This window comes from Rutidosis leptorrhynchoides, chromosome 10 (genome assembly GCF_046630445.1).
Source record: "Rutidosis leptorrhynchoides isolate AG116_Rl617_1_P2 chromosome 10, CSIRO_AGI_Rlap_v1, whole genome shotgun sequence".
NCBI classification, from domain to species: Eukaryota; Viridiplantae; Streptophyta; class Magnoliopsida; order Asterales; family Asteraceae; genus Rutidosis; species Rutidosis leptorrhynchoides.
This window is the reverse complement of record NC_092342.1, coordinates 280,389,182-280,415,482: the sequence shown is the minus strand read 5'-3', so window position 1 is coordinate 280,415,482 and position 26,301 is coordinate 280,389,182. Positions and strand designations below refer to the sequence as shown.

The window sequence follows — 26,301 nt, the reverse complement described above, 5'->3', positions numbered from 1 at the left end:
AGCAGTGGAGCGCACCGCGCACCCTTCCGTCTTGTATAAAAAAAATTCTTGCGTATTTGGTTGGATAACGGGTTGGCTCGTTACACGCCGGCTATTTCATTAGTCGTCGGCTGGAAAAGCAAATAGCTGACGACTATCCCAATAGCCACTGGCTGATTCATACCCGAATGATGAAAAAGTTGTCGGCTAAACGTTTATCCAACATCCGAACGTCGAATGAGGAAAAACCTTAAAAGTGGACGAGCTGCCAACTAACAAAACAGCCGCCAGCTGAGAAAAGAACCTAGAAAAAGTAAAACATTCGTCGCCTATCACTTACAATGGTCGGCTATCACTTACAACAGTCGTGGGCCGAAAAGGCAATCGAACATTCTAGGGTTTTGGGCTATAAATAATGGCTCATGTGTAGAGTTCTGCATCACTTTTAATTCAGTTTTCAATTTCTTTTTTCATCACTTTTCATATCAAATTTTAGTTAGTTTCTCTAAAGTTTTTTAGGTTTAGTTTTCTTTTTAGTTCTTTAAGGATTTCAGTCTCAACACTTTACTTTCGCAATTTAATTCAAAGTATTTCTTATTTTAATACAATGTATTCTTTAGTTCTTGTTATTTATTGGATTGTTCTGTAACTACCCGAATTTTTTGACTTATATATATGCTTTATATTTTCACGAATCTGCGTATATGTGCGTACTGGGCTAGATAATATTCTGGGATCATTATCCATGCTAATTACTTTCGTTAATACCTTACAACTTGTTATTAAGTGCCTAATCACTTAACTTGATCCTTGAATGCTTTTACGACCGTTAGTGTCACTAGTCGTTTAGAACAAGATACGTACTTGGTACACGTTAAACTTTGGTCATAATTGGAGTGTTATGACTACTTAATCCTAATTGTTATTTCTTAATGACAATTACTTAGCTTGACGGTTGCTTAATTATGCTTAGTGTTTTATTAATGCACACTAGTTAGTCTTAATGGACTTATCACCTTAATGGACTTAGTTTATCAAAGGCCCACCCTACTCTAGCTAATGGACTAGTAAATGAGCTATCTTAATGGACTTATGAATCCATTAAGACATAAGACAAACCCATTAAGTATAAAGACAAGATTCATGCATGCTTATGTACAATTTCTTACACCATGCAACATGCTTCCCAACATGCAAACATCACCACTGTACCGCCACCCATGCCAAGCCAAAATGGTTCCCCCCACCCCCATGAAGCCATCGGTTTTGGCACCCCTCACCACCACCTTAAATTTTCAAACTTCATTCTCATTTCTCACAAAACACACACACAATTCTCTCTAGTTTCTCACTCTAGTTTCTCACACTAGAAACTTAAGAAAACTTGTAAGTTTTCTTGAAATTCTTCTTCTTTTTCCTTTCATAACCGAAATCATCATCATCATCATCATGTTAAAAGATTCATGTTTTATAGCTTGAATCTTCATACATCTTGTAACTTCAAGCCTTGGTTTGAAGAACATGCAAGAACAAGGAATCCAAGCTATACACCTGAGAGGTGTCAATTGACACCACTGGAATTTTGTAGAAAGCCTTTAATATACTATATTTAATAGGTAGAAATATTGAGCATGTTAAGTTTGACCCCATTCATTTTGGTAAAGACCCCACTCACCCATTATATATGAAAACAAAATAATACTGTAATATGTAATGTCTCATATTCCTTTTAAATCAAACACGTAGACACATCCCAAAGGCCCACAAATTGTATAATATATGTATGTAGCCCAAATATTTTATAATTAACATTAATTAATAATTATATTATAATTATTACTAAAAGAAAACCGCTCCGCACTAGTTTTATAGTTTACTAATTGACAATTGAAATTGAATTGAAGTTATTATATTATAATAACAAAAAATAGTCTCTGTAACTCAATTGGCAATTTGGCATATCTTTCATTCGTCTTTTTGATCGAAACAAAGCAACTAGCAACGAAAGCTGTAAATAGGAGAATCACCACTGCAATTGTTAAGGTGATTTTCAATTTTTATTAGTTATCTTTTTAGGCTATCTAAAATTTTAGGGTTTATTACTTATTAGGCTTTAAGTTATATGCTTATTTTAATTTGATAATTCAATAAATCAAGTTTATATCATGTATTGTTTATTTTATTTATTTGTCCATTCTATTTAATAGATGTTGATTTATGATTATATATAGATGCAAGGCACACTAGAAAATTTTGTAAAAAGAAAAGTACCATGTGATGGGGGAGAACCTTCAAATGCAAATGATTTTAACAAGTTTCCAAGATCTAGTTCTACTCATTCAATGCCTAAAAAAATCGATATAAATGATATTCCTTGGGATCCCGCAGATAGAAAAAATATATTACATTATGACCCTAACCAAAGAGACGGAATTAGAAGACTTTATTTGCAAAGAGGGCCTTTTCAACCACGTGGTCATATATTTCCGTCAAAAAAAGTAGGTTCAATAGATAGGCGTTTTGTTACAACTTGGTTTGATGAATATCGGTGGTTAGAGTATAGTGTAAAAGTAGACAAAGCATTTTGTTTGTGGTGTTACCTATATAGAGAACAAGCTGGAAAACAATTTGGAAGTGACGCATTTGTGACCGATGGCTTTTCTAGTTGGAACAAAAAAATATAGATTTGATGTTTATAAGGGTGATGTTAATAGCTTTCACAATAGTGCACATCAAAAATGTGAAGATTTGATGAAACCAAAGCAATCTATAGTTGTTGCTTTTCATAGGCAATCTGATATTGAGAAGCAAGAGTATCGAGTTCGATTACAAGGTTCCATTGATGCTGTTAGATATTTAATGCATAATGCCTTACCATTTCATGGTCATGACGAGAGTAAAAATTCTATATATAGAGGAATTTTTCTAGAAACATTAAAGTTAATTGAAAGTCAAAATGAGAATGCTCGTAAGGTTATGCAAAAAGCTTTGAAGAATTGTAAACTAACTTCACCCGATATTCAGAAAGACATTGTTGAATGTTTTGCGAAAGAAATACTTAAATCTATATTTGAAGAAATCGGTAATGACGTGTTTGACTTGTTAGTTGACGAATCTAGTGATGTGTCTAAAAAGGAGCAAATGGCCGTTGTTTTGAGATATGTTGATCGATGTGGGGTTGTCACGGAGAGATTTGTTGGTGTTGTGCATGTAAAAGACACATCTTCTTTAACTCTGAAGTCTGTCATCGATTCCTTATTTGTTGAACATAATGTGAGTTTGAAACAGGTAAGAAGATGAAGTTATTTATATTTATCTCTTACCTTTTCTTTTGTAAATATATTGTGCTTCTCTTAACTTTTTATAACTGAATAGGTAAGAGGTCAAGGATATAATGGAGCAAGCAATATGTGTGGAGAGTTTAATGGTTTGAAAGCTTTGATCTTGAGAGATAATAGCTTGGCTTATTATATACATTGTTTCACTCATCAACTCCAATTAGTGGTTATGGCAGTCGCGAAGCACCATGATAGAGTTGGGGATTTCTTTGATAAAATAGCATTGGTGGTAACTGTGGTTTTTGCTTCGTGTAAACGAAAGGATATGATCCGAGATGCTCATAAAGTTAGAATAGAAAGGAGATTGCTGATGGTGAAGTTGAAACAGGAACGGGAAAAAATTAAGAACTTTCTATCATAAGAGCGGGAGATACAAGATGGGGTTCTTATCATAAAACGATGTTGAGTTTGAAATTCTTGTTTCCAGAAGTTGTCAAGGTTCTTGAGTATGTTAAAAAAGAAGGTGATAATCCTTTGAGTCCGCGTCAAGCATCTGGTATTCTAATATATTTTGACACATTTGATTTTGTGTTCTATTTGCATTTGATGTTGCACATCTTAGGGCTCACAAATGTATTGTCACGAGCTCTTCAAAGAAAGGATCAAAATATCTTAGAAGCGGTTTCATTGGTGCAAGGAACAAAATCGACATTGCAAAACTTTAGATTGAATGGGTTTGATGAATTATTGAAGGATGTATGTTCATTTTGCCAAAAATATGGCCTTGAAATGTTGAACATGGATGAAGCATATGTTGTTTCAAGAAATAGAAAGAGGAATATTACCAATCATCATTACTTCAAGTTTGACGTTTTTAGTACGGTTTTGGATATGATAATTCATGAGTTTGGTGATCGGTTTAGCGAGGTAAGCACCGAATTGCTTACTAATATGGCGGCTTTAAGCCCACGTAATTCTTTTTCTATGCATGATGCATCAAAGTTAATGAAGTTGAGTGAAATGTATCCTATGGATTCTAATCAAGCAGAAAGGAATCATCTAAAGCGTGAACTTGATATCTATTATGAGGTTGTGCGATGAGATGAAACATTTGCTAACTTAAAAGGGATTGCCGAGCTTGCAAAACTGATGGTTAAAACTGAGAAACATCTTTCATATCGTTATGTCTATCGATTATTAAAGCTTGCTTTATTTTTACCTGTTGCAACTGCAACGGTTGAGAGGTGTTTTTCGACAATGAAGATTGTAAAATCAGATTTGCGTAATAGAATGAATGATGAATTCCTTAATGGTTGTCTACTTGGTGCCATAGAAATAGATGCATTAGCTAGTGTTACAAATGAAGCAATTATGGAGCGTTTTTAGCGACAGAAATATCGTAGAGGACATTTTTGATAGACGATAGCTTAATTATTTTATATATTTATTGACATACTATGCCATTTAAATTTTTGAGACTTGATACATTTTGATATTATTTTATGACACCACTCACTCAAATTTCTGGCTTCGCCACTGCTTTGTAGCTTGAGGTTTCTACAAAAAGTTTGTTAAAAGATCAAGTTTATTAACTTATGATCTTCTTTAGGTTGTTTTACTTCAATTTTGTAACTTGAGTTTTCATTAAACAAAGATACAAGCTTTCTAGCTTGAAGTCTCATAAGTATTGTTAAGAGATCCAAACTTTCTAGCTTAGGGTTTCATCATTTTATTTGATCTAAGTTATGTAACTTATGTTCATCCAACTTGTTAAAACAAAAGCTCACTAGCTTATATTCATTCTATGTTGTAAAAATCTAAGTTTTATAACTTAAGGTTTTGTAAAAGTTGAAAGTCTAAGTTCTATAACTTAGGGTTTCACATAGAACACAAGATCTAGACTTTCTAGTCTAAGGTCTTCAATATTTAGCTAAGATCTAAGTTCTATAACTTAAGGTCTTGCTTGTTTGGTTTGAATCCAAGTTTATAGCTTAAAATTTCAAATAGAACATTTACTTGTATCGAAACTAAGAACTTGATGTAACTTTGGTTCATCATCCATCTAAAACTCTTAAATGAGTTGTACTTCTTTTTTTAGTCTTGACATTGTGTGTTAATGGTTAAAACTTGGTCAAAATGATACTAGAACATCAAGAGTTGTACACTTGAGGCTTATACGCATCAAGGACGAGAACCGTGATAAGCATCAAACACCAAGAAACCCACCGGAGCACTTGTATCTGTTTTTCAGAGTCTGATCTGACTCCTGGAGCTTCTGGAAAATTGATTTCCAAAAAGTTCGGGATGTGTAGAAGACTTTTCGTTTAAGACTGCCTAAATCCGATATACGGTTTAGGATTTATAGTCTTCCAAAGTTCACTACGCCTTCGTAACGACGTGCTGAAATTTCTGACCTACTCGCGCTATGACCGTCGCCACGGTCAAATGACATCGAGTAGGATCTGAATTTCGGACAGCGGTAAGAGGACTCACAAACGGAGCCTTGACCATTGGCCGCGCTTCATTTCAGTTTGTGTAGAGGTCGTAGCGGCTGTTCGAATTCAGCTTTTCGTTTCGACCTCTATTCTTGTTGAAAACTTACTTTATCTTTTACGTATGATGATAATGATGATACTTAAGACTTAACTTACTTACTTTTAAACTTTTTGGGAAAATTTACTGACTTAGTAACCATTGACTTAGGTTGAGGACCTTTTAGACCGACTTACTACTTGCTTATGTTTTGGTTATCGACTTTAACTATTTTTTGAACTGAGAATACAAGCGTTTTTTTTGTTTTACATACTAGACACGAGACTTTAACTTTATATATGTGTAGGTGACATAACGACACACATTTTCTCCTTAGCTCGGTAACGTTTAACTATTGGTTTATGAACCGGTAGACGCGAATCTTAGATATGGATCCATAGGGTTCGACATCCCCAATCGGGCTAGTTGCGCTAGCATTTAACGGTGTTTAATACTTCGTCTATTTTAACGCACTCGAAGTGTACTTTTAGAGGGTGATTTATATATTTCTTTTTTAAGTTAGTTACCAAGCGCCCACGGTTAAGCATATACTTTTCATATTGTTTTGAATACAAAATCTCGTGGTCTACATTACTTTATTGTTTACAATAAAACTATAGCTCACCAACATTCGTGTTGACTTTTTAAAGCATGTTATTTCTCAGGTGCTTAGATAAAATTGCTTTCGCTTTAATAGACTTGATGTGTTAGACTTTCGCTGTACTCTGCATTGTTAGAGATGCCTCTTAATCACGGACTTTTTATTTTGCATTCACTATTTATGTTATATACGAACCATGGATTTGTAATGACCTAAGTGTCACGTACTTTTATTAATGCTTTCTATCCGTAGAAGCACGTTAATTTTGTAAAACATTTGTCGTTGGAAAAACATTATCTTTTATGAATGCAAAACTTTGTTTTAAAACAGTATATAATGTTATACCATGTAATGGACCTGTTGTTGATGATCCGTACCATAGAGGTTTTGGACGGGGCATCACAGTTGGTATCAGTGCATTGGTTGTAGGGAATGAGTCTGCATTAGTGTGTGTTGATCGAGTTGATTAGGATTCACTAATAGGACTAATCTACAACTTGATCGTTTACCTGATCCTGCGAAAACTGTTTACTGCTGTAGTGACCCGAACTTTTTCATGTTTATATATATTAATTGAGATTGATATTTACATGATTAAATGTTTCCAACATGTTAAGCAATCAAACTTGTTAAGACTTGATTAATTGAAATATGTTTCATATAGACAATTGACCACCCAAGTTGACCGGCGATTCACGAACGTTAAAACTTGTAAAAACGACATGACGATATATATATGGATATACATATGGTTAAAATGAGATTATGATAAGTAAGTATCTCCATAAGTATATTAACAATGAGTTATATACATATAAACAAGACTACTAACTTAAGAATTTCGAAACGAGACATATATGTAACGATTATCGTTGTAACGATATTTAAATGTATATATATCATATTAAGATATATTAATATATCATAATATCATGATAATATAATAATTTAACATCTCATTAGATATAATAAACAATGGGTTAACAACATTAATTGAGATCGTTAACTTAAAGGTTTCAAAACAACACTTACATGTAACGACTAACGATGACTTAACGACTCAGTTAAAATGTATATACATGTAGTGTATTTAGATGTATTAAAATACTTTTGGAAGACTTCAAGACATATTTCAAAACACTCATACTTAACGAAAATGGTTACAGCTACTTTCCCATTCTTTTCTTTCATCAAGAATTCTAGTCGTATTCTTACCCGTATTATACACAGCTTCAAAACGTACTTACTATGGGTATATACCAATAGGAACTAGCATGGGATTCCACTCTTGATTATGTCATGTATGACTAATCAATTTTAACTTCTACCATGAGCTAGTCAACTAACTAGAACTCCTTTTAACCCCACTCACCACTCACCAATTACCACTCATCATTCACTCCATTTCACTTCCAATTCTCTTTCTAATTCTCTCTCAACACACCCACACTATTATGAACGTATTTTTCCAGTAGTTAATCATCGTCTTCATCAAAAATCACTTCAAGAATCAAGCTATAATCATCATAGGAAGAACACTTCAAGAACACTTCAAAAATCCCTTCAAGTTTACTAATTTACTTCCAAGCTTTCTAATCCATTCCAAGTAATCATCTAAGATCAAGAAACCTTTGTTATATACAGTAGGTTATCTTTCTTATTCAAGGTAATATTCATATTCAAACTTTGATTCAATTTCTATAACTATAAACTATCTTAATTCGAGTAAAAATCTTACTTGAACTTGTTTTTGTGTCATGATCCTACTTCAAGAACTTTCAAGCCATCCAAGATCCTTTGAAGCTAGATCATTTCTTGTCACTTCCAGTAGGTTTACCTACTAAACTTGAGGTATTAATGATGTTCATAACATCATTCGATTCATATATATAAAACTATCTTATTCGAAGGTTTAAACTCGTAATCACTAGAACATAGTTTAGTTAATTCTAAACTTGTTCGCAAACAAAAGTTAATCCTTTTAACTTGAATTTTAAAATTAACTAAACACATGTTCTATATCTATATGATATGCTAACTTAATGATTTAAAACCTGGAAACACGAAAAACACCGTAAAACCGGATTTACGCCGTCGTAGTAACACCGCGGGCTGTTTTGGGTTAGTTAATTAAAAACTATGATAAACTTTGATTTAAAAGTTGTTATTCTGAGAAAATGATTTTTATTATGAACATGAAACTATATCCAAAGATTATGGTTAAACTCAAAGTGGAAGTATGTTTTCTAAAATGGTCATCTAGACGTCGTTCTTTCGACTGAAATAACTACCTTTACAAACTTAAAACATTTTTATAGGACAGCTGACTTAACTGTGGACAACTAGTTGTAGGTTACTAACGAGGACAGCTGACTTAATAAACTTAAAACATCAAAATATATTAAAAGTGTTGTAAATATATTTTGAACATACTTTAATATATATGTATATATTTTTATAGGTTCGTGAATCAACAGTGGCCAAGTCTTACTTCTCGACGAAGTAAAAATCTGTGAAAGTGAGTTATAGTCCCACTTTTAAAATCTAATATTTTTGGGATGAGAATACATGCAGGTTTGATTTACAAAATAGACACAAGTACGTGAAACTACATTCTATGGTTGAATTATCGAAATCGAATATGCCCCTTTTTTATTAAGTCTGGTAATCTAAGAATTAGGGAACAGACACCCTAATTGACGTGAATCCTAAAGATAGATCTATTGGGCCTAACAAACCCCATCCAAAGTACCGGATGCTTTAGTACTTCAAAATTTATATCATATCCGAAGGGTGTCCCGGAATGATGGGGATATTCTTATATATGCATTTTGTTAATGTCGGTTACCAGGTGTTCACCATATGAATGATTTTTATCTCTATGTATGGGATGTATATTGAAATATGAAATCTTGTGGTCTATTGTTACAATTTGATATATATAGGTTAAACCTATAACTCACCAATATTTTTTGTTGCCGTTTAAAGCATGTTTATTCTCATGTGAATACTAAGAGCTTCCGCTGTTGCATACTAAAATAAGGATAAGATTTGGAGTCCATGTTTGTATGATACTGTGTAAAAACTGCATTCAAGAAACTGATTTCGATGTAACATATTTGTATTGTAAACCATTATGTAATGGTCGTGTGTAAACAGGATATTTTAGATTATCATTATTTGATAATCTACGTAAAGCTTTTTAAACCTTTATTTATGAAATAAAGGTTATGGTTTGTTTTAAAAATGAATGCAGTCTTTGAAAAACGTCTCATATAGAGGTCAAAACCTCGCAACGAAATCAATTAATATGGAACGTTTTTAATCAATAAGAACGGGACATTTCAGTTGGTATCAGAGCGTTGGTCTTAGAGAACCAGAATTTTGCATTAGTGTGTCTTATCTAGTTTGTTAGGATTCATTAGTGAGTCTGGACTTCGACCGTGTTTACTTGAAAAATGATTGCTTAACAAATTTTGTTGAAAACTATATATTTTTAACATGTGAATATTATGTGATATATTAATCTCTTAACGCGTTTGATATTATGTGATAGATGTCTACCTCTAGAACAAGTCCCATTGACTCACCTAATAATAATGAAGAGTCAAATGTAAATTGGAATGATTCGTGGACTGATTCACAAGTTCCCAAAGAGGAACCGGAAGAAGAGTCGGAACCGGAAGAAGAATCGGAACCGGAAGAAGAATCGGAACCGGATGAAGAAATAGAACCGGTGGGGGAAATAATAAAATGGTTAAGTAAAAGAAAATCCTCAACCAACCGACCAAGGTTAATTATGGTCAATGGTGTTTCCGCCAAGGAAGCAAAATATTGGGAGGATTACCAATTCTCCGATGAATCGGATTCCGACGAGAATTCCGATGATGTTATAGAAATTACCCCAACTGAATTTAAAAAGGTAAAAGAAAATAATAAGGGAAAGGGCATAAAAATAGAGAAATCTAATTCCAACCCCGATGAACTTTATATGTATCGTCAACCCCCGAAGTCCTTAAGTTGTAACAATGACCCGGGAACCTCTAAACCACCAGGTTTTTCTAAACCAATGTGGATAACGACGGCTCGTATTAGGGGAACATCATATATCCCTAGAAACTTGGCAAAACGAACCAAAACCGAAGAAGAAGAAGAAGAAACAAGCGAGTCGGAATAAGATAGTTGTATTCGTGTGGTGTAAAATAAGTAATATAGTGTGCTTATGCTTTATGATATATGTAAAAATTGCTTGTATTAATAAGTATTTTTTTTATGAATCTAACTCTTGTCTATTTTACAGTATAAAAACACAAAATGGATAGACAACCCAATATTTTAAGAGACCTACCCGGAGACATGATTGATGAAATCTTGTCTAGAGTCGGTCAGAATTCTTCGGCACAACTATTTAAGGCGAGATCAGTTTTTAAGACATTCGAAGAACGTTCCAAGAATGCCTTGGTTTATAAAAGGCTTTCGTTCGAAAGATGGGGGATATCACATTGGGAAATCCATAAGTTACGATGTGTTTACTTTGACGCATATATTGCGGGGAACCCAAATGCTATTTTACGCAATGGGTTAAGAAATTATTTTGACTCAATATATCCGAATATTGGACTTCGTGATTTAGAAAAAGCGGCTAACATGCAACATAAAGAAGCATGTTATGCTTACGGATTAGTAATGTTCGCTTCTCACCAAAGTGAGAACAAGAACATCGGGCTACAACTATTAAACAAAACGTTCCCACAAGTGACGAAGTCGGTAATTGGGGTAAGAAATGAGGTTTTTAGATTGTTACGGGACTGTTGGACATTACATAACCCTCGTCCCTTTGACGACGTTACAACACGCTGTCTTATCAACGGCCATAATGGTTATGTTCCACAAGACCAAGGATGGGAAGTAATCCTAGTAAAACCAGAATGCATGACTTGTTTCTGGATGTATGAATTACGTGTCTTTATTGCCTTTGCTGAATGACTTGTGTACTAGCTAGAATTATCTTCACAACCATCTTGTATCAAATTTATTGTGTGCTATATTTCATGCTATATGTAACATAAGCGGTATTGTAAGTTTGTAAAATATTGTGTAAAAGTTTGAACGCGAAATATTATTATAATTAGTTTTTCATATAGAATTGTAGTAGTTGAATTGTATATTAGCTACTAAGTATGAACTTAACGGGTAGGTACTACCCGAATTTAAACTTATAAAACGCTAATATGAAGAAAAAGCTTTTATAAATGAGTTCATATTATGCTACGAAATACTATTAACTACTCTTAATATTCTGTATGATTAACTTGTTCCATTTGACTATTTTGAAGGAAATGGCACCGACTACTCGACACACCGTGAATATGAATGAAGAGGAATTCCGTACTTTTCTAGCTTCAAACATAGCTGCAGTACAGGCTGCGCTACATACCAACAATAACCTTGGATCTAGCAGTACAGGAAATCGTGTAGGATGCACCTACAAAGAATTCACTGCCTGCAAACCTTTGGAATTTGATGGAACCGAAGGACCGATCGAATTGAAACGGTGGACCGAGAAGGTCGAATCGGTGTTTGCCATAAGTAAGTGTACTGATGAGGACAAAGTGAAGTACGCTACGCATACCTTCACAGGTTCTGCGTTAACATGGTGGAATACCTATCTAGAGCAAGTGGGACAAGACGATGCGTACGCACTACCATGGTCAGCATTCAAGCACTTGATGAACGAGAAGTATCGTCCCAGAACCGAGGTCAATAAGCTCAAGACAGAACTTAGAGGGTTACGAACCCAAGGATTTGATATTACCACGTACGAAAGACAATTCACAGAATTGTGCCTATTGTGTCCGGGAGCATTCGAAGATGAGGAAGAGAAGATCGACGCGTTTGTGAAAGGATTACCGGAAAGAATCCAAGAAGATATAAGTTCACACGAGCCCGCCTCCATACAACAGGCATGTAGAATGGCTCACAAACTAGTGAACCAGATTGAAGAAAGAATTAAAGAACAGACTGCTGAAGAGGCCAATGTGAAGCAAGTCAAAAGAAAGTGGGAGGAAAACGGTGATAAGAATCACCAATACAACAACAACATCAATTACAACAATAATCGCAACAATTATCCCAACAATCGCAACATCAATCGCAACTACAACAAACGGCCCAACAACAACAACAACAACAGCAACTACAACAATCATCCCAACAACAATAATAACCGCAACAACAACAACAATCAGAAGCAGCTATGCCAAAGGTGTGAAAAGTATCACTCAGGGTTCTGCACCAAATTTTGCAACAAGTGTAAAAGAAATGGTCATAGCGCGGCGAAGTGTGAGGTCTACGGACCAGGGGTTAATAGAACGAAAGGAACAAATGGTGTCGGAATGAGTAATGGCGGAGCAAGTAGTGTCGGAGCAAGTTATGCCAATGTAGTTTGTTATAAATGTGGAAAATTGGGCCACATTATTAGAAATTGCCCGAACCAGGAGAACACGAATGGACAAGGCCGCGGAAGAGTTTTTAATATTAATGCGGCAGAGGCACAAGAAGACCCGGAGCTTGTTACGGGTACGTTTCTTATTGACAATAAATCTGCTTACGTTTTATTTGATTCGGGTGCGGATAGAAGCTATATGAGTAGAGATTTTTGTGCTAAATTAAGTTGTCCATTGACGCCTTTGGATAGTAAATTTTTACTCGAATTAGCAAATGGTAAATTAATTTCAGCAGATAATATATGTCGGAATTGAGAAATTAAACTGGTTAGCGAAACATTTAAGATTGATTTGATACCAGTAGAGTTAGGGAGTTTTGATGTGATAATCGGTATGGACTGGTTGAAAGAAGTGAAAGCAGAGATCGTTTGTTACAAAAATGCAATTCGCATTATACGAGAAAAAGGAAAACCCTTAATGGTGTACGGAGAAAAGGGCAACACGAAGCTACATCTTATTAGTAATTTGAAGGCACAAAAACTAATAAGAAAAGGTTGCTATGCTGTCCTAGCACACGTCGAAAAAGTACAAACTGAAGAAAAGAGCATCAATGATGTTCCCATTGCAAAAGAATTTCCCGATGCATTTCCGAAAGAATTACCGGGATTACCCCCACATCGATCCGTTGAATTTCAAATAGATCTTGTACCAGGAGCTGCACCAATAGCTCGTGCTCCTTACAGACTCGCACCCAGCGAGATGAAAGAACTGCAAAGCCAATTACAAGAACTTTTAGAGCGTGGTTTCATTCGACCAAGCACATCACCGTGGGGAGCTCCTATTTTGTTTGTCAAGAAGAAAGATGGTACATTCAGGTTGTGTATCGACTACCGAGAGTTGAACAAACTTACCATCAAGAACCGCTACCCACTACCGAGAATCGACGACTTATTTGATCAACTACAAGGCTCGTCTGTTTATTCAAAGATTGACTTACGTTCCGGGTATCATCAAATGCGGGTGAAAGAAGATGATATTCCAAAGACTGCTTTCAGAACACGTTACGGTCATTACGAGTTTATGGTCATGCCGTTTGGTTTAACTAATGCACCAGCTGTGTTCATGGACCTTATGAACCGAGTGTGTGGACCATACCTTGACAAGTTTGTCATTGTTTTCATTGATGACATACTTATTTACTCAAAGAATGACCAAGAACACGGTGAACATTTGAGAAAGGTGTTAGAAGTATTGAGGAAGGAAGAATTGTACGCTAAGTTTTCAAAGTGTGCATTTTGGTTGGAAGAAGTTCAATTCCTCGGTCACATAGTGAACAAAGAAGGTATTAAGGTGGATCCGGCAAAGATAGAAACTGTTGAAAAGTGGGAAACCCCGAAAACTCCGAAACACATACGCCAGTTTTTAGGACTAGCTGGTTACTACAGAAGGTTCATCCAAGACTTTTCCAGAATAGCAAAACCCTTGACTGCATTAACGCATAAAGGGAAGAAATTTGAATGGAATGATGAACAAGAGAAAGCGTTTCAGTTATTGAAGAAAAAGCTAACTACGGCACCTATATTGTCATTGCCTGAAGGGAATGATGATTTTGTGATTTATTGTGATGCATCAAAGCAAGGTCTCGGTTGTGTATTAATGCAACGAACGAAAGTGATTGCTTATGCATCTAGACAATTGAAGATTCACGAACAAAATTATACGATGCATGATTTGGAATTAGGCGCGGTTGTTTTTGCATTAAAGACTTGGAGGCACTACTTATATGGGGTCAAAAGTATTATATATACCGACCACAAAAGTCTTCAACACATATTTAATCAGAAACAACTGAATATGAGGCAGCGTAGGTGGATTGAATTATTGAATGATTACGACTTTGAGATTCGTTACCACCCGGGGAAGGCAAATGTGGTAGCCGATGCCTTGAGCAGGAAGGACAGAGAACCCATTCGAGTAAAATCTATGAATATAATGATTCATAATAACATTACTACTCAAATAAAGGAGGCGCAACAAGGAGTTTTAAAAGAGGGAAATTTAAAGGATGAAATACCCAAAGGATCGGAGAAGCATCTTAATATTCGGGAAGACGGAACCCGGTATAGGGCTGAAAGGATTTGGGTACCAAAATTTGGAGATATGAGAGAAATGGTACTTAGAGAAGCTCATAAAACCAGATACTCAATACATCCTGGAACGGGGAAGATGTACAAGGATCTCAAGAAATATTTTTGGTGGCCGGGTATGAAAGCCGATGTTGCTAAATACGTAGGAGAATGTTTGACGTGTTCTAAGGTCAAAGCTGAGCATCAGAAACCATCAGGTCTACTTCAACAACCCGAAATCCCGGAATGGAAATGGGAAAACATTACCATGGATTTCATCACTAAATTGCCAAGGACTGCAAGTGGTTTTGATACTATTTGGGTAATAGTTGATCGTCTCACCAAATCAGCACACTTCCTACCAATAAGAGAAGATGACAAGATGGAGAAGTTAGCACCACTGTATTTGAAGGAAGTCATCTCCAGACATGGAATACCAATCTCTATTATCTCTGATAGGGATGGCAGATTTATTTCAAGATTCTGGCGGACATTACAGCAAGCATTAGGAACTCGTCTAGACATGAGTACTGCCTATCATCCACAAACTGATGGGCAGAGCGAAAGGACGATACAAACGCTTGAAGACATGCTACGAGCATGTGTTGTTGATTTCGGAAACAGTTGGGATCGACATCTACCGTTAGCAGAATTTTCCTACAACAACAGCTACCATTCAAGCATTGAGATGGCCCCGTTTGAAGCACTTTATGGTAGAAAGTGCAGGTCTCCGATTTGTTGGAGTGAAGTGGGGGATAGACAGATTACGGGTCCGGAGATTATACAAGAAACTACCGAGAAGATCATACAAATTCAACAACGGTTGAAAACCGCCCAAAGTCGACAAAAGAGCTACGCTGACATTAAAAGAAAAGATATAGAATTTGAAATTGGAGAGATGGTCATGCTTAAAGTTGCACCTTGGAAAGGCGTTGTTCGATTTGGTAAACGAGGGAAATTAAATCCAAGGTATATTGGACCATTCAAGATTATTGATCGTGTCGGACCAGTAGCTTACCTACTTGAGTTACCTCAACAACTCGCGGCTGTACATAACACTTTCCACGTCTCGAATTTGAAGAAATGTTTTGCTAAAGAAGATCTCACTATTCCGTTAGATGAAATCCAAATCAACGAAAAACTCCAATTCATCGAAGAACCCGTCGAAATAATGGATCGTGAGGTTAAAAGACTTAAGCAAAACAAGATACCAATTGTTAAGGTTCGATGGAATGCTCGTAGAGGACCTGAGTTCACCTGGGAGCGTGAAGATCAGATGAAGAAGAAATATCCGCATCTATTTCCAGAAGATTCGTCAACACCTTCAACAGCTTAAAATTTCGGGACGAAATTTATTTAACGGGTAGGTACTGTAGTGACCCGAACTTTTCCATGTTTATATATATTAATTGAGATTGATATTTACATGATTAAATGTTTCCAACATGTTAAGCAATCAAACTTGTTAAGACTTGATTAATTGAAATATGTTTCATATAGACAATTGACCACCCAAGTTGACCGGCGATTCACGAATGTTAAAACTCGTAAAAATGACATGATGATATATATATGGATATACATATGGTTAACATGAGATTATGATAAGTAAGTATCTCCATAAGTATATTAACAATGAGTTATATACATATAAACAAGACTACTAACTTAAGAATTTCGAAACGAGACATATATGTAACGATTATCGTTGTAACGATATTTAAATGTATATATATCATATTAAGATATATTAATATATCATAATATCATGATAATATAATAATTTAACATCTCATTAGATATAATAAACAATGGGTTAACAACATTAATTGAGATCGTTAACTTAAAGGTTTCAAAACAACACTTACATGTAACGACTAACGATGACTTAACGACTCAGTTAAAATGTATATACATGTAGTGTATTTAGATGTATTAAAATACTTTTGGAAGACTTCAAGACATATATCAAAACACTCATACTTAACGAAAATGGTTACAGTTACTTTCCCATTCTTTTCTTTCATCAAGAATTCTAGTCGTATTCTTACCCGTATTATACACAGCTTCAAAACGTACTTACTATGGGTATATACCAATAGGAACTTGCATGGGATTCCACTCTTGATTATGTCATGTATGAATAATCAATTTTAACTTCTACCATGAGCTAGTCAACTAACTAGAACTCCTTTTAACCCCACTCACCACTCACCAATTACCACTCATCATTCACTCCATTTCACTTCCAATTCTCTTTCTAATTCTCTCTCAACACACCCACACTATTATGAACGTATTTTTCCAGTAGTTAATCATCATCTTCATCAAAAATCACTTCAAGAATCAAGCTATAATCATCATAGGAAGAACACTTCAAGAACACTTCAAAAATCCCTTCAAGTTTACTAATTTACTTCCAAGCTTTCTAATCCATTCCAAGTAATCATCTAAGATCAAGAAACCTTTGTTATATACAGTAGGTTATCTTTCTTATTCAAGGTAATATTCATATTCAAACTTTGATTCAATTTCTATAACTATAAACTATCTTAATTCGAGTAAAAATCTTACTTGAACTTATTTTTGTGTCATGATCCTACTTCAAGAACTTTCAAGCCATCCAAGATCCTTTGAAGCTAGATCATTTCTTGTCACTTCCAGTAGGTTTACCTACTAAACTTGAGGTAGTAATGATGTTCATAACATCATTCGATTCATATATATAAAACTATCTTATTCGAAGGTTTAAACTCGTAATCACTAGAACATAGTTTAGTTAATTCTAAACTTGTTCGCAAACAAAAGTTAATCCTTCTAACTTGACTTTTAAAATTAACTAAACACATGTTCTATATCTATATGATATGCTAACTTAATGATTTAAAACCTGGAAACACGAAAAACACCGTAAAACCGGATTTACGCCGTCGTAGTAACACCGCGGGCTGTTTTGGGTTAGTTAATTAAAAACTATGATAAACTTTGATTTAAAAGTTGTTATTCTGAGGAAATGATTTTTATTATGAACATGAAACTATATCCAAAAATTATGGTTAAACTCAAAGTGAAAGTATGTTTTCTAAAATGGTCATCTAGACGTCGTTCTTTCGACTGAAATGACTACCTTTACAAAAACGACTTGTAACTTATTTTTTCGACTATAAACCTATACTTTTTCTGTTTAGATTCATAAAATAGAGTTCAATATGAAACCATAGCAATTTGATTCACTCAAAACGGATTTAAAATGAAGAAGTTATGGGTAAAACAAGATTGGATAATTTTTCTCATTTTAGCTACGTGAAAATTGGTAACAAATCTATTCCAACCATAACTTAATCAACTTTTATTGTATATTATGAAATCTTGAGATACCATAGACACGTATACAATGTTTCGACCTATCATGTCGACACATCTATATATATTTCGGAACAACCATAGACACTCTATATGTGAATGTTGGAGTTAGCTATACAGGGTTGAGGTTGATTCCAAAATATATATAGTTTGAGTTGTGATCAATATTGAGATACGTATACACTGGGTCGTGGATTGATTCAAGATAATATTTATCGATTTATTTCTGTACATCTAACTGTGGACAACTAGTTGTAGGTTACTAACGAGGACAGCTGACTTAATAAACTTAAAACATCAAAATATATTAAAAGTGTTGTAAATATATTTTGAACATACTTTAATATATATGTATATATTGTTATAGGTTCGTGAATCAACAGTGGCCAAGTCTTACTTCTCGACGAAGTAAAAATCTGTGAAAGTGAGTTATAGTCCCACTTTTAAAATCTAATATTTTTTGGATGAGAATACATGCAGGTTTGATTTACAAAATAGACACAAGTACGTGAAACTACATTCTATGGTTGAATTATCGAAATCGAATATGCCCCTTTTTTATTAAGTCTGGTAATCTAAGAATTAGGGAACAGACACCCTAATTGACGCGAATCCTATAGATAGATCTATTGGGCCTAACAAACCCCATCCAAAGTACCGGATGCTTTAGTACTTCGAAATTTATATCATATCCGAAGGGTGTCCCAGAATGATGGAGATATTCTTATATATGCATTTTGTTAATGTCGGTTACCAGGTGTTCACCATATGAATGATTTTTATCTCTATGTATGGGATGTATGTTGAAATATGAAATCTTGTGGTCTATTGTTACAATTTGATATATATAGGTTAAACCTATAACTCACCAACATTTTTTGTTGACGTTTAAAGCATGTTTATTCTCAGGTGAATACTAAGAGCTTCCGCTGTTGCATACTAAAATAAGGACAAGATTTGGAGTCCATGTTTGTATGATACTGTGTAAAAACTGCATTCAAGAAACTGATTTCGATGTAACATATTTGTATTGTAAACCATTATGTAATGGTCGTGTGTAAACAGGATATTTTAGATTATCATTATTTGATAATCTACGTAAAGCTTTTTAAACCTTTATTTATGAAATAAAGGTTATGGTTTGTTTTAAAAATGAATGGTCTTTGAAAAACGTCTCATATAGAGGTCAAAACCTCGCAACGAAATCAATTAATATGGAACGTTTTTAATCAATAAGAACGGGACATTTCAACTGCTATATGCTACTTCTTTATGGTACTGCTTTATGCTACTGCTTTACGCTACTGCTACTGCTACATGCTACTGTTATATATTACTGCATTTAACTGCTTATTACAACTGCATGCTACTACTATCTGCTTTTGATTGCATAATACTATAATATACTACTACTTACTACAACTACTAAATACCACTGTCCTCTGTGACTGCTATGTCATTTGTTACCACTATATGTAACTAGTGTATGCCACTATTATCTGTTACTGCTACTTGTAACCATTGCATGCTACTGTTATTTGCTATCAATTATATGATACTATTGTATAACACTACTGTATGATACTACTAGTATTAATCTGTTATGTACTGCCTTAGACTACTATTGTAGGTTACTATTGTGTGCCGTTATGATATACTATGTGCTAACGTTTCTAATTAATCGAGCTGAGTGTTAACTCACATGTATCCGAACAAACTTTGAAATTTCTTGCACCATAAGATATTTTCTCAATCCATCCCCACTCATCCGACTTTGGGGACTTGTATCCTGATCCATCAGTTACCACCATCCACCCGATCCCGAGAATGAAGTGATTCCTTATGCAATCGAAGAAAAATTCCCCTCGGTGTATGCACAAACCAAAGTAGATCCCTTAAAAGAAGAACCCTTCGTGGAATGGACGGAGCAACCACACCTTGTCACACTTACCATGGTCACCGTGATGGGCCACACACGATGTACAAACTCTATGAAAAACGCTCAAATCTCACAACCTGGTATACTATTTACCTTCATTCTACACCATCCGTCCAAGATCTAACAAAATAGTTGGACTTAGGACCCTAACACTCTTATACATTAAGATGTCAGAAGGGCATTTAAATTCTCCCCAGGTTGGAGTATCTTCCGTTGATGCTCATCTATACCCAATGACTTCAGAGTCACCTCACATTGCCCTATATCATTCCTTATCCGACATGAGGACACGATTGAAGCTCTTTAAAGGAACCTGGAAGCATCGCACGAACCCGAGCGCTTTGAAGACATGCGCCGACACATTTAAACATCGATGCGTACCCTGCGGAACCTACGCACCTACACCGACAAGCCGTGGGATAAATATGCATATTACCCATTGGGATAGCAAGGATGGAGCATCACTTAGATGGAGTTGAGTAGAAACTCGAAGTTGATCACGTTATCTTGAACTTGTGAAGTGATGATGGAATGGAAGTATGAATTAGTTTAATATAATGATGACTGGCTGACGTGATTATATTGCGGTAATTCATACATAAGTTTCGATGTTGTTACATGAGGAATATGAAGTGATCAAAGAGAATTTTGGAAGACACAGTAGTGTATTTTTTTAGGCGGACTACTAGAAGTGGAGGAAGAATGGACACATGGCCAAGGAGGTCAAAGGGGACTCACATGGATCTGGAGTATAGTGGAGACTATGTTTCTTCTCAACAATATTATTGTTTCAGAGTTGTTTACTCTTGGAGCGGTTGATACCCTAGATCTAAGAACTTTAGTGTTTTGATTAGTAAGCCCTTAACACCCATGGAGGTTAAGTATATTTTATGGGGCAAAGCAATGGAAAAATAACAAAGGTACACGAATTATTTAAGGTAGTACCTTAAAATTAACAGGTGGGTCATTTGGAGATGACCTCATGTCAACAAAACTTGGAAGTTTTAAAGTAGTAATTAGAAAGGATTAGTTACCTACGCACAAGCAGATGTTATTTGAGAAGATTGATAGAATTTTTCACGGTAGTATAATAAAATTTGGTTAGAATGGACCTTAAGATTTACCTAACACCCATCAATTTGGGAAGATTTGATGTAATAGTTAGAATGGACTTTAGGATTAACCTAATACCCATTAAGTTAGGAAGCTTTGATGTAATAGTTGGAATGGACTGGCTTTCAAAGATGAAAGCGAAAGTTATTTGTAGTGAGAAGATTCTTCACATACCTCGTGAGAACGGTGTGCCAATGATAGTACACGGAGAGAGGTGTAACTCAAAGCTAAATCTCATAAGCTGTTTGAAGGCTCAAAAGTTTATGAGAAAAGGACATTTTGCAATATTGGCACATGTGAAGAAAGTAGAAATCGAAGAGAATCGGACGTCCTTCACCACGATCGGAAATTCAATGAAGTCCCAATCGTTAGTAAATTTCCAGAAGTTTTTCCGAAAAAGTTTTTTGGACTACTGCCACCGCAAACGGTAGAGTTCCAGATCAATTTATTGCCAGGAGTTGCTCCAGTTGCTCGTGTGCCTTATCGACTTGCACCTTCCGAACTACAAGAGTTGCAGAGTCAACTACAAGAATTGTTAGACCAAGGATTTATTCGACCGAGTTCATCGCCTTCGGGCGCACCTATTCTGTTCGTTAAGAAGAAGGACGAATCGTTTCATATGTGTATCGACTACCGCGAGCTGAACAAGTTGACGATCAAGAATCGATATCCTCTCCCAAGGATTGATGATTTATTAGATCAAATTCAAGGATCGAGCATTTATTCGAAGATTGATTTACGGTCAGGCTATCACCATATGAGGGTGAAGGAAGAAGATGTGCCTAAGACTACGTTCCGAACTCGGTATGGTCATTATGAGTTCCTTGTAAGACCCATGAATACAACATCTTATAAATCGCGTATCCAAGCCTTATCTGGACAGATTCCTTATCGTATTCATAGACGATATCTTAATCTATTCCAAAAGTGAGAAGGAACACGAGCAACATCTCCATCTCATGCCCGAACTCTTGAGAAAAGAACAACTCTATGCCAAATTCTCTAAGTGTGAATTTTGGTTACACGAAGTTCAATTTCTTGGCCACGTTGTTAGTAGCCAATTTATCAAACTTGATCCCGCGAAAATTGAAGCCATAAGTAAATGGGAGACTCCCACGACTCCTACTCATATTCGTCAATTCTTAGGTCTCGCCGGTTATTATCGTAGATTCATCGAAGGTTTCTCTTTGGCTGCACGTCCTTTAATCGCGTTAACTCACAAAGGAAAGAAATTCGTTTGGGCGGCCGAACAAGAGACCGGGCTCCGATATTTCACCGAAAGAATTTGGGTACCTAGTTATGGGGATTTACGAAGCCTTATTCTAGACGAAACCCATAAGTCAAGGTATTCGATTCATCTCGGGGCTGGTGATAGTGCTCCAAATGAACATATATTTAGTCGCAATATCATCCCAATATGTAAAGCTTTTAGTTGCAATTGTTCTATTTACAAGTGATATTCGTTTAAATAATAAAAGGTGAAGACAAAAGATAGATTCGACGATTTGAAGACGCAAATGTCCAAAAAGCTCAAATGTACAAAGTACAATCCAAATGGTTCAAATTATTGATAAGAAATGTCTAAAAATGACAAGAGTACAAGCCGCAAAACGCAAAGTACAAGATATTAATTTATACGAAAAGGCGTTCGAAAATCCGGAACCGAGACATGAACCAACTATCAACGTACGACTCAACGGAGCTAAAATTACAAGTCAACTATGCACAAGAATATAATATAATATATATATATATATATATATATATATATATATATATATATATATATATATATATTAAAAAAATTCAGCAGCCCGCGTTTAAAATTCAATGAATGAGCTGGATTCCTGACCTCCGCAATCGCGGAGCACTTAGCCTATAAACCATCATAATCGCGGAGCCACCCTGGATCAAGTTGCCTATAAAAGCCAACGAATTCTGCTCGATTCATGCACCCCTTTTTCACTCAATCTCTCTATCTATATACGATATATATATATATATATATATATATATATATATATACATACATATACATATATATATACATATATACATATATATATACATATATACATATATACATATATACATACATATATACATATACATACATATATACATATATACATATATACATATATACATATATATATATGTGTGTGTGTGTGTGTGTGTGTGTGTATATATATATATTTATATTTTATAATTATAATTTTAATTTAAGTTTAATAATAATAAGGTTAATGTAAGAATAAGGTTAAATAAGCGTAATTCTTTCATTTCATATTCTATCGCAATTTTATTTACTGTTATTTTATTTATCGTTATTTATTTTACGCACTTTAATTATTGTCCTTTATCTTTACGTTTAAAATATAAAATCGACAAACCGGTCATTAAGCGGTAAAATCCTCCTTTTTATAATAATAATAACACTTATATGTGTGTGTGTGTGTGTGTGTGTGTGTGTGTGTGTGTGTGTGTGTGTGTATATATATATATATATATATAAATGTATAAATATAGTTGTTAAAAATATAGTACGTAATCAACTAGCTCCCTGTGGAACGAACCGGACTTACTAAAAACTATACTACTCTACGATTAGGTACACTGCCTATAGTGTTGTAGCAAGGTTTAGGTATATCTTATCTGTTAACAAAATAATTAAAACTTGTGTAAATTGTACCGTATTTCGTATTAAAAATAATAGTATTTCGTACACCTCCGCTGCACACAACAAGTTTTTGGCGCCGCTGCCAGGGACCGCTAAAACGCTATATTTTTTATTTTTATTAATAATATAATTATAAAAAATATATAAAATTAAAAAGAAAAAAAATATTTTTAAGATTTGTCTATAAAAAGTATTTTTATTTTTAGTTTTTAAAATATAAGTTTATTTTTATTATTTATATATATATATATATATATATATATATATATATATATATATATATTCTATCATATATATATTCTATCATATATTTTGTAAAAAAAAGCGCGTTTGAACCTGCAACTTATTCTGAATCTGTATCTTATCGCAATCGCGGAGCCGGGAGATAGGGTACCACAGCGAACACGGAGCCTGGTCTGACAGGTCTGAACCACGCATTAAATACGAATTAGGGTTTTATTATTATAATTATTATTATTATTAGGGTTTAATTATTATATAGTTTTAATATAATTTGTATTTTAAGTTTGAATTATTATTATTTACATATTTATATTAATACTTTTATATAAATAATATTTTTATAAAAAATTATATTTTTATAACTTTAGTTTTATTTTTATATTTTGTATCTTTTTATTCGTTAAAATTCGTAATTTTTATATTTGTCGTTCGTATTTAGTTTTAAGTTTAGTTTTGCCGTAGTTATTTTTATACTTCTAGATTTTTAGGTTTTGTCGTAAAATCCCTTAAATGCTTTTTCTTTAGATTTAGAATTTAGGCGCTTTAGAATTTTGCGACGCCGTTATAGATTTTAGTGCCTTTTAAGTAATTGCCGTTTTCCGAATAGAATTCCTTTTAAGTTTTAATACCTTTAGGTGCAACTTTTTAGAATTAATTTTTAAACTTTTAAGTTTCGACGTTTTTCTTTCTTATTTTTATTTTTCAACGTTTTTCGACGCATTTTTATTTTTCATTTCTACGCCCTAGTTTTTAGGACATAGAACTTTTAAAATCTTTAAATTTCGACGAAAAATTATTATAAGAGATTGAATTAATAGACATCCAAAATTTCTGGTTCGTAGTAATAGTTGGATTTGTTAGTGGCGAGTTGTGGATTTTCCGATTTAAAGGATCCTGGCTACTTGCTGCATCTACTGACTATTCAAAACGTGGGCAAAATCAGAAAAGTCTATTAATTTGATAACTTTAATAATTTTTATATTTATAACTAATAAGATATTCAGTGAATGCACCGAGCAAAACGTTCACCACCTTTCATACGTTCACCACCTGTAACTCGATCAAGACATCTAGCCAATATTGTAGCTGTTGATTTCTCTTTAGAATCATCATCTAGTCGAACGAGAACTCCAATTCATATTTTCGATAATCCATTTTTTGAACCCGACTTCACAATTGAGAACCCGGAGGATATTCAAGGACAATTCCAAGATCCTGAACCACTAATCATTCCTCCTGAACTACAAATCGTTAAATCAGAATCCTCTAGTGATTCGTATTCAACAAATTCAATTATGGAAGTAACGGAACCTCTAAGTATGGAAGACCGAATGAGAGCCACACGCACTGGCCAAGGACATGCCATTACGTGACCAGACATTAATGCGCCAGATTATGAAATCAAAGGACAAATCCTACACATGGTAACTAATCAATGCCAATATAGTGGTACGCCAAAAGAAGATCCAAACGAACATCTTCGAACCTTTAATAGGATATGTACTCTATTTAAAATCTGAGAAGTTGAGGATGAACAGATCTATCTCATGTTATTTCCCTGGACTTTAAAAGGAGAAGTCAAAGATTGGTTAGAATCGTTACCTGAAGGAGCGATTGATACATGGGATGTTTTAGTTGAGAAATTTCTTAAAAGATTCTTTCCGGCATCTAAAGCCGTGAGACTTCAAGGAGAAATTATTACGTTCTCGCAAAAGCCAAATGAAACATTATATGAGGCGTGGACAAGATTCAGAAAGTTGTTGAGAGGATGTCCTCAACACGGTTTAGACACTTATCAAATAGTACAAATATTCTACCAAGGTGTCGACGTTGCTACACGAAAAGATATCGACACAGCAGCTGGTGGTTCCATTATGAAGAAAACCGCTACCGAAGCTCACAAGATCATTGATAACACAGCCTCCCACTCTCATGAGTCCCATCAGGAAAAATATATCTTTCGTTCATCTAAAGCGGCTAGAGCCGATTCTAGCCATGACT

At 34.6% G+C, this 26,301-nt stretch overlaps 2 protein-coding genes and 1 non-coding gene across 3 annotated transcripts; 2 read left to right on the top strand and 1 right to left on the bottom strand.

The window, feature by feature from the left end:
- Nucleotides 1-2,631: 2,631 nt before the first annotated feature.
- Nucleotides 2,632-3,678, top strand: LOC139871085 (uncharacterized). Its single transcript, XM_071858825.1, has 2 exons — nucleotides 2,632-3,267; nucleotides 3,355-3,678. The coding sequence occupies exons 1-2, from the start codon at nucleotides 2,632-2,634 to the stop codon at nucleotides 3,676-3,678; spliced, it is 960 nt and encodes a 319-aa protein (XP_071714926.1).
- Nucleotides 3,679-3,716: 38 nt separating this feature from the next.
- LOC139871084 (uncharacterized) lies at nucleotides 3,717-4,358 on the top strand. Its single transcript, XM_071858824.1, has one exon. The coding sequence runs from the start codon at nucleotides 3,717-3,719 to the stop codon at nucleotides 4,356-4,358; it is 642 nt and encodes a 213-aa protein (XP_071714925.1).
- Nucleotides 4,359-25,979: 21,621 nt separating this feature from the next.
- LOC139873926 (small nucleolar RNA R71) lies at nucleotides 25,980-26,086 on the bottom strand. Its single transcript, XR_011767637.1, has one exon. It is a non-coding gene; the product is annotated as a small nucleolar RNA R71 (small nucleolar RNA).
- Between the last annotated feature and the right edge of the window lie 215 nt (nucleotides 26,087-26,301).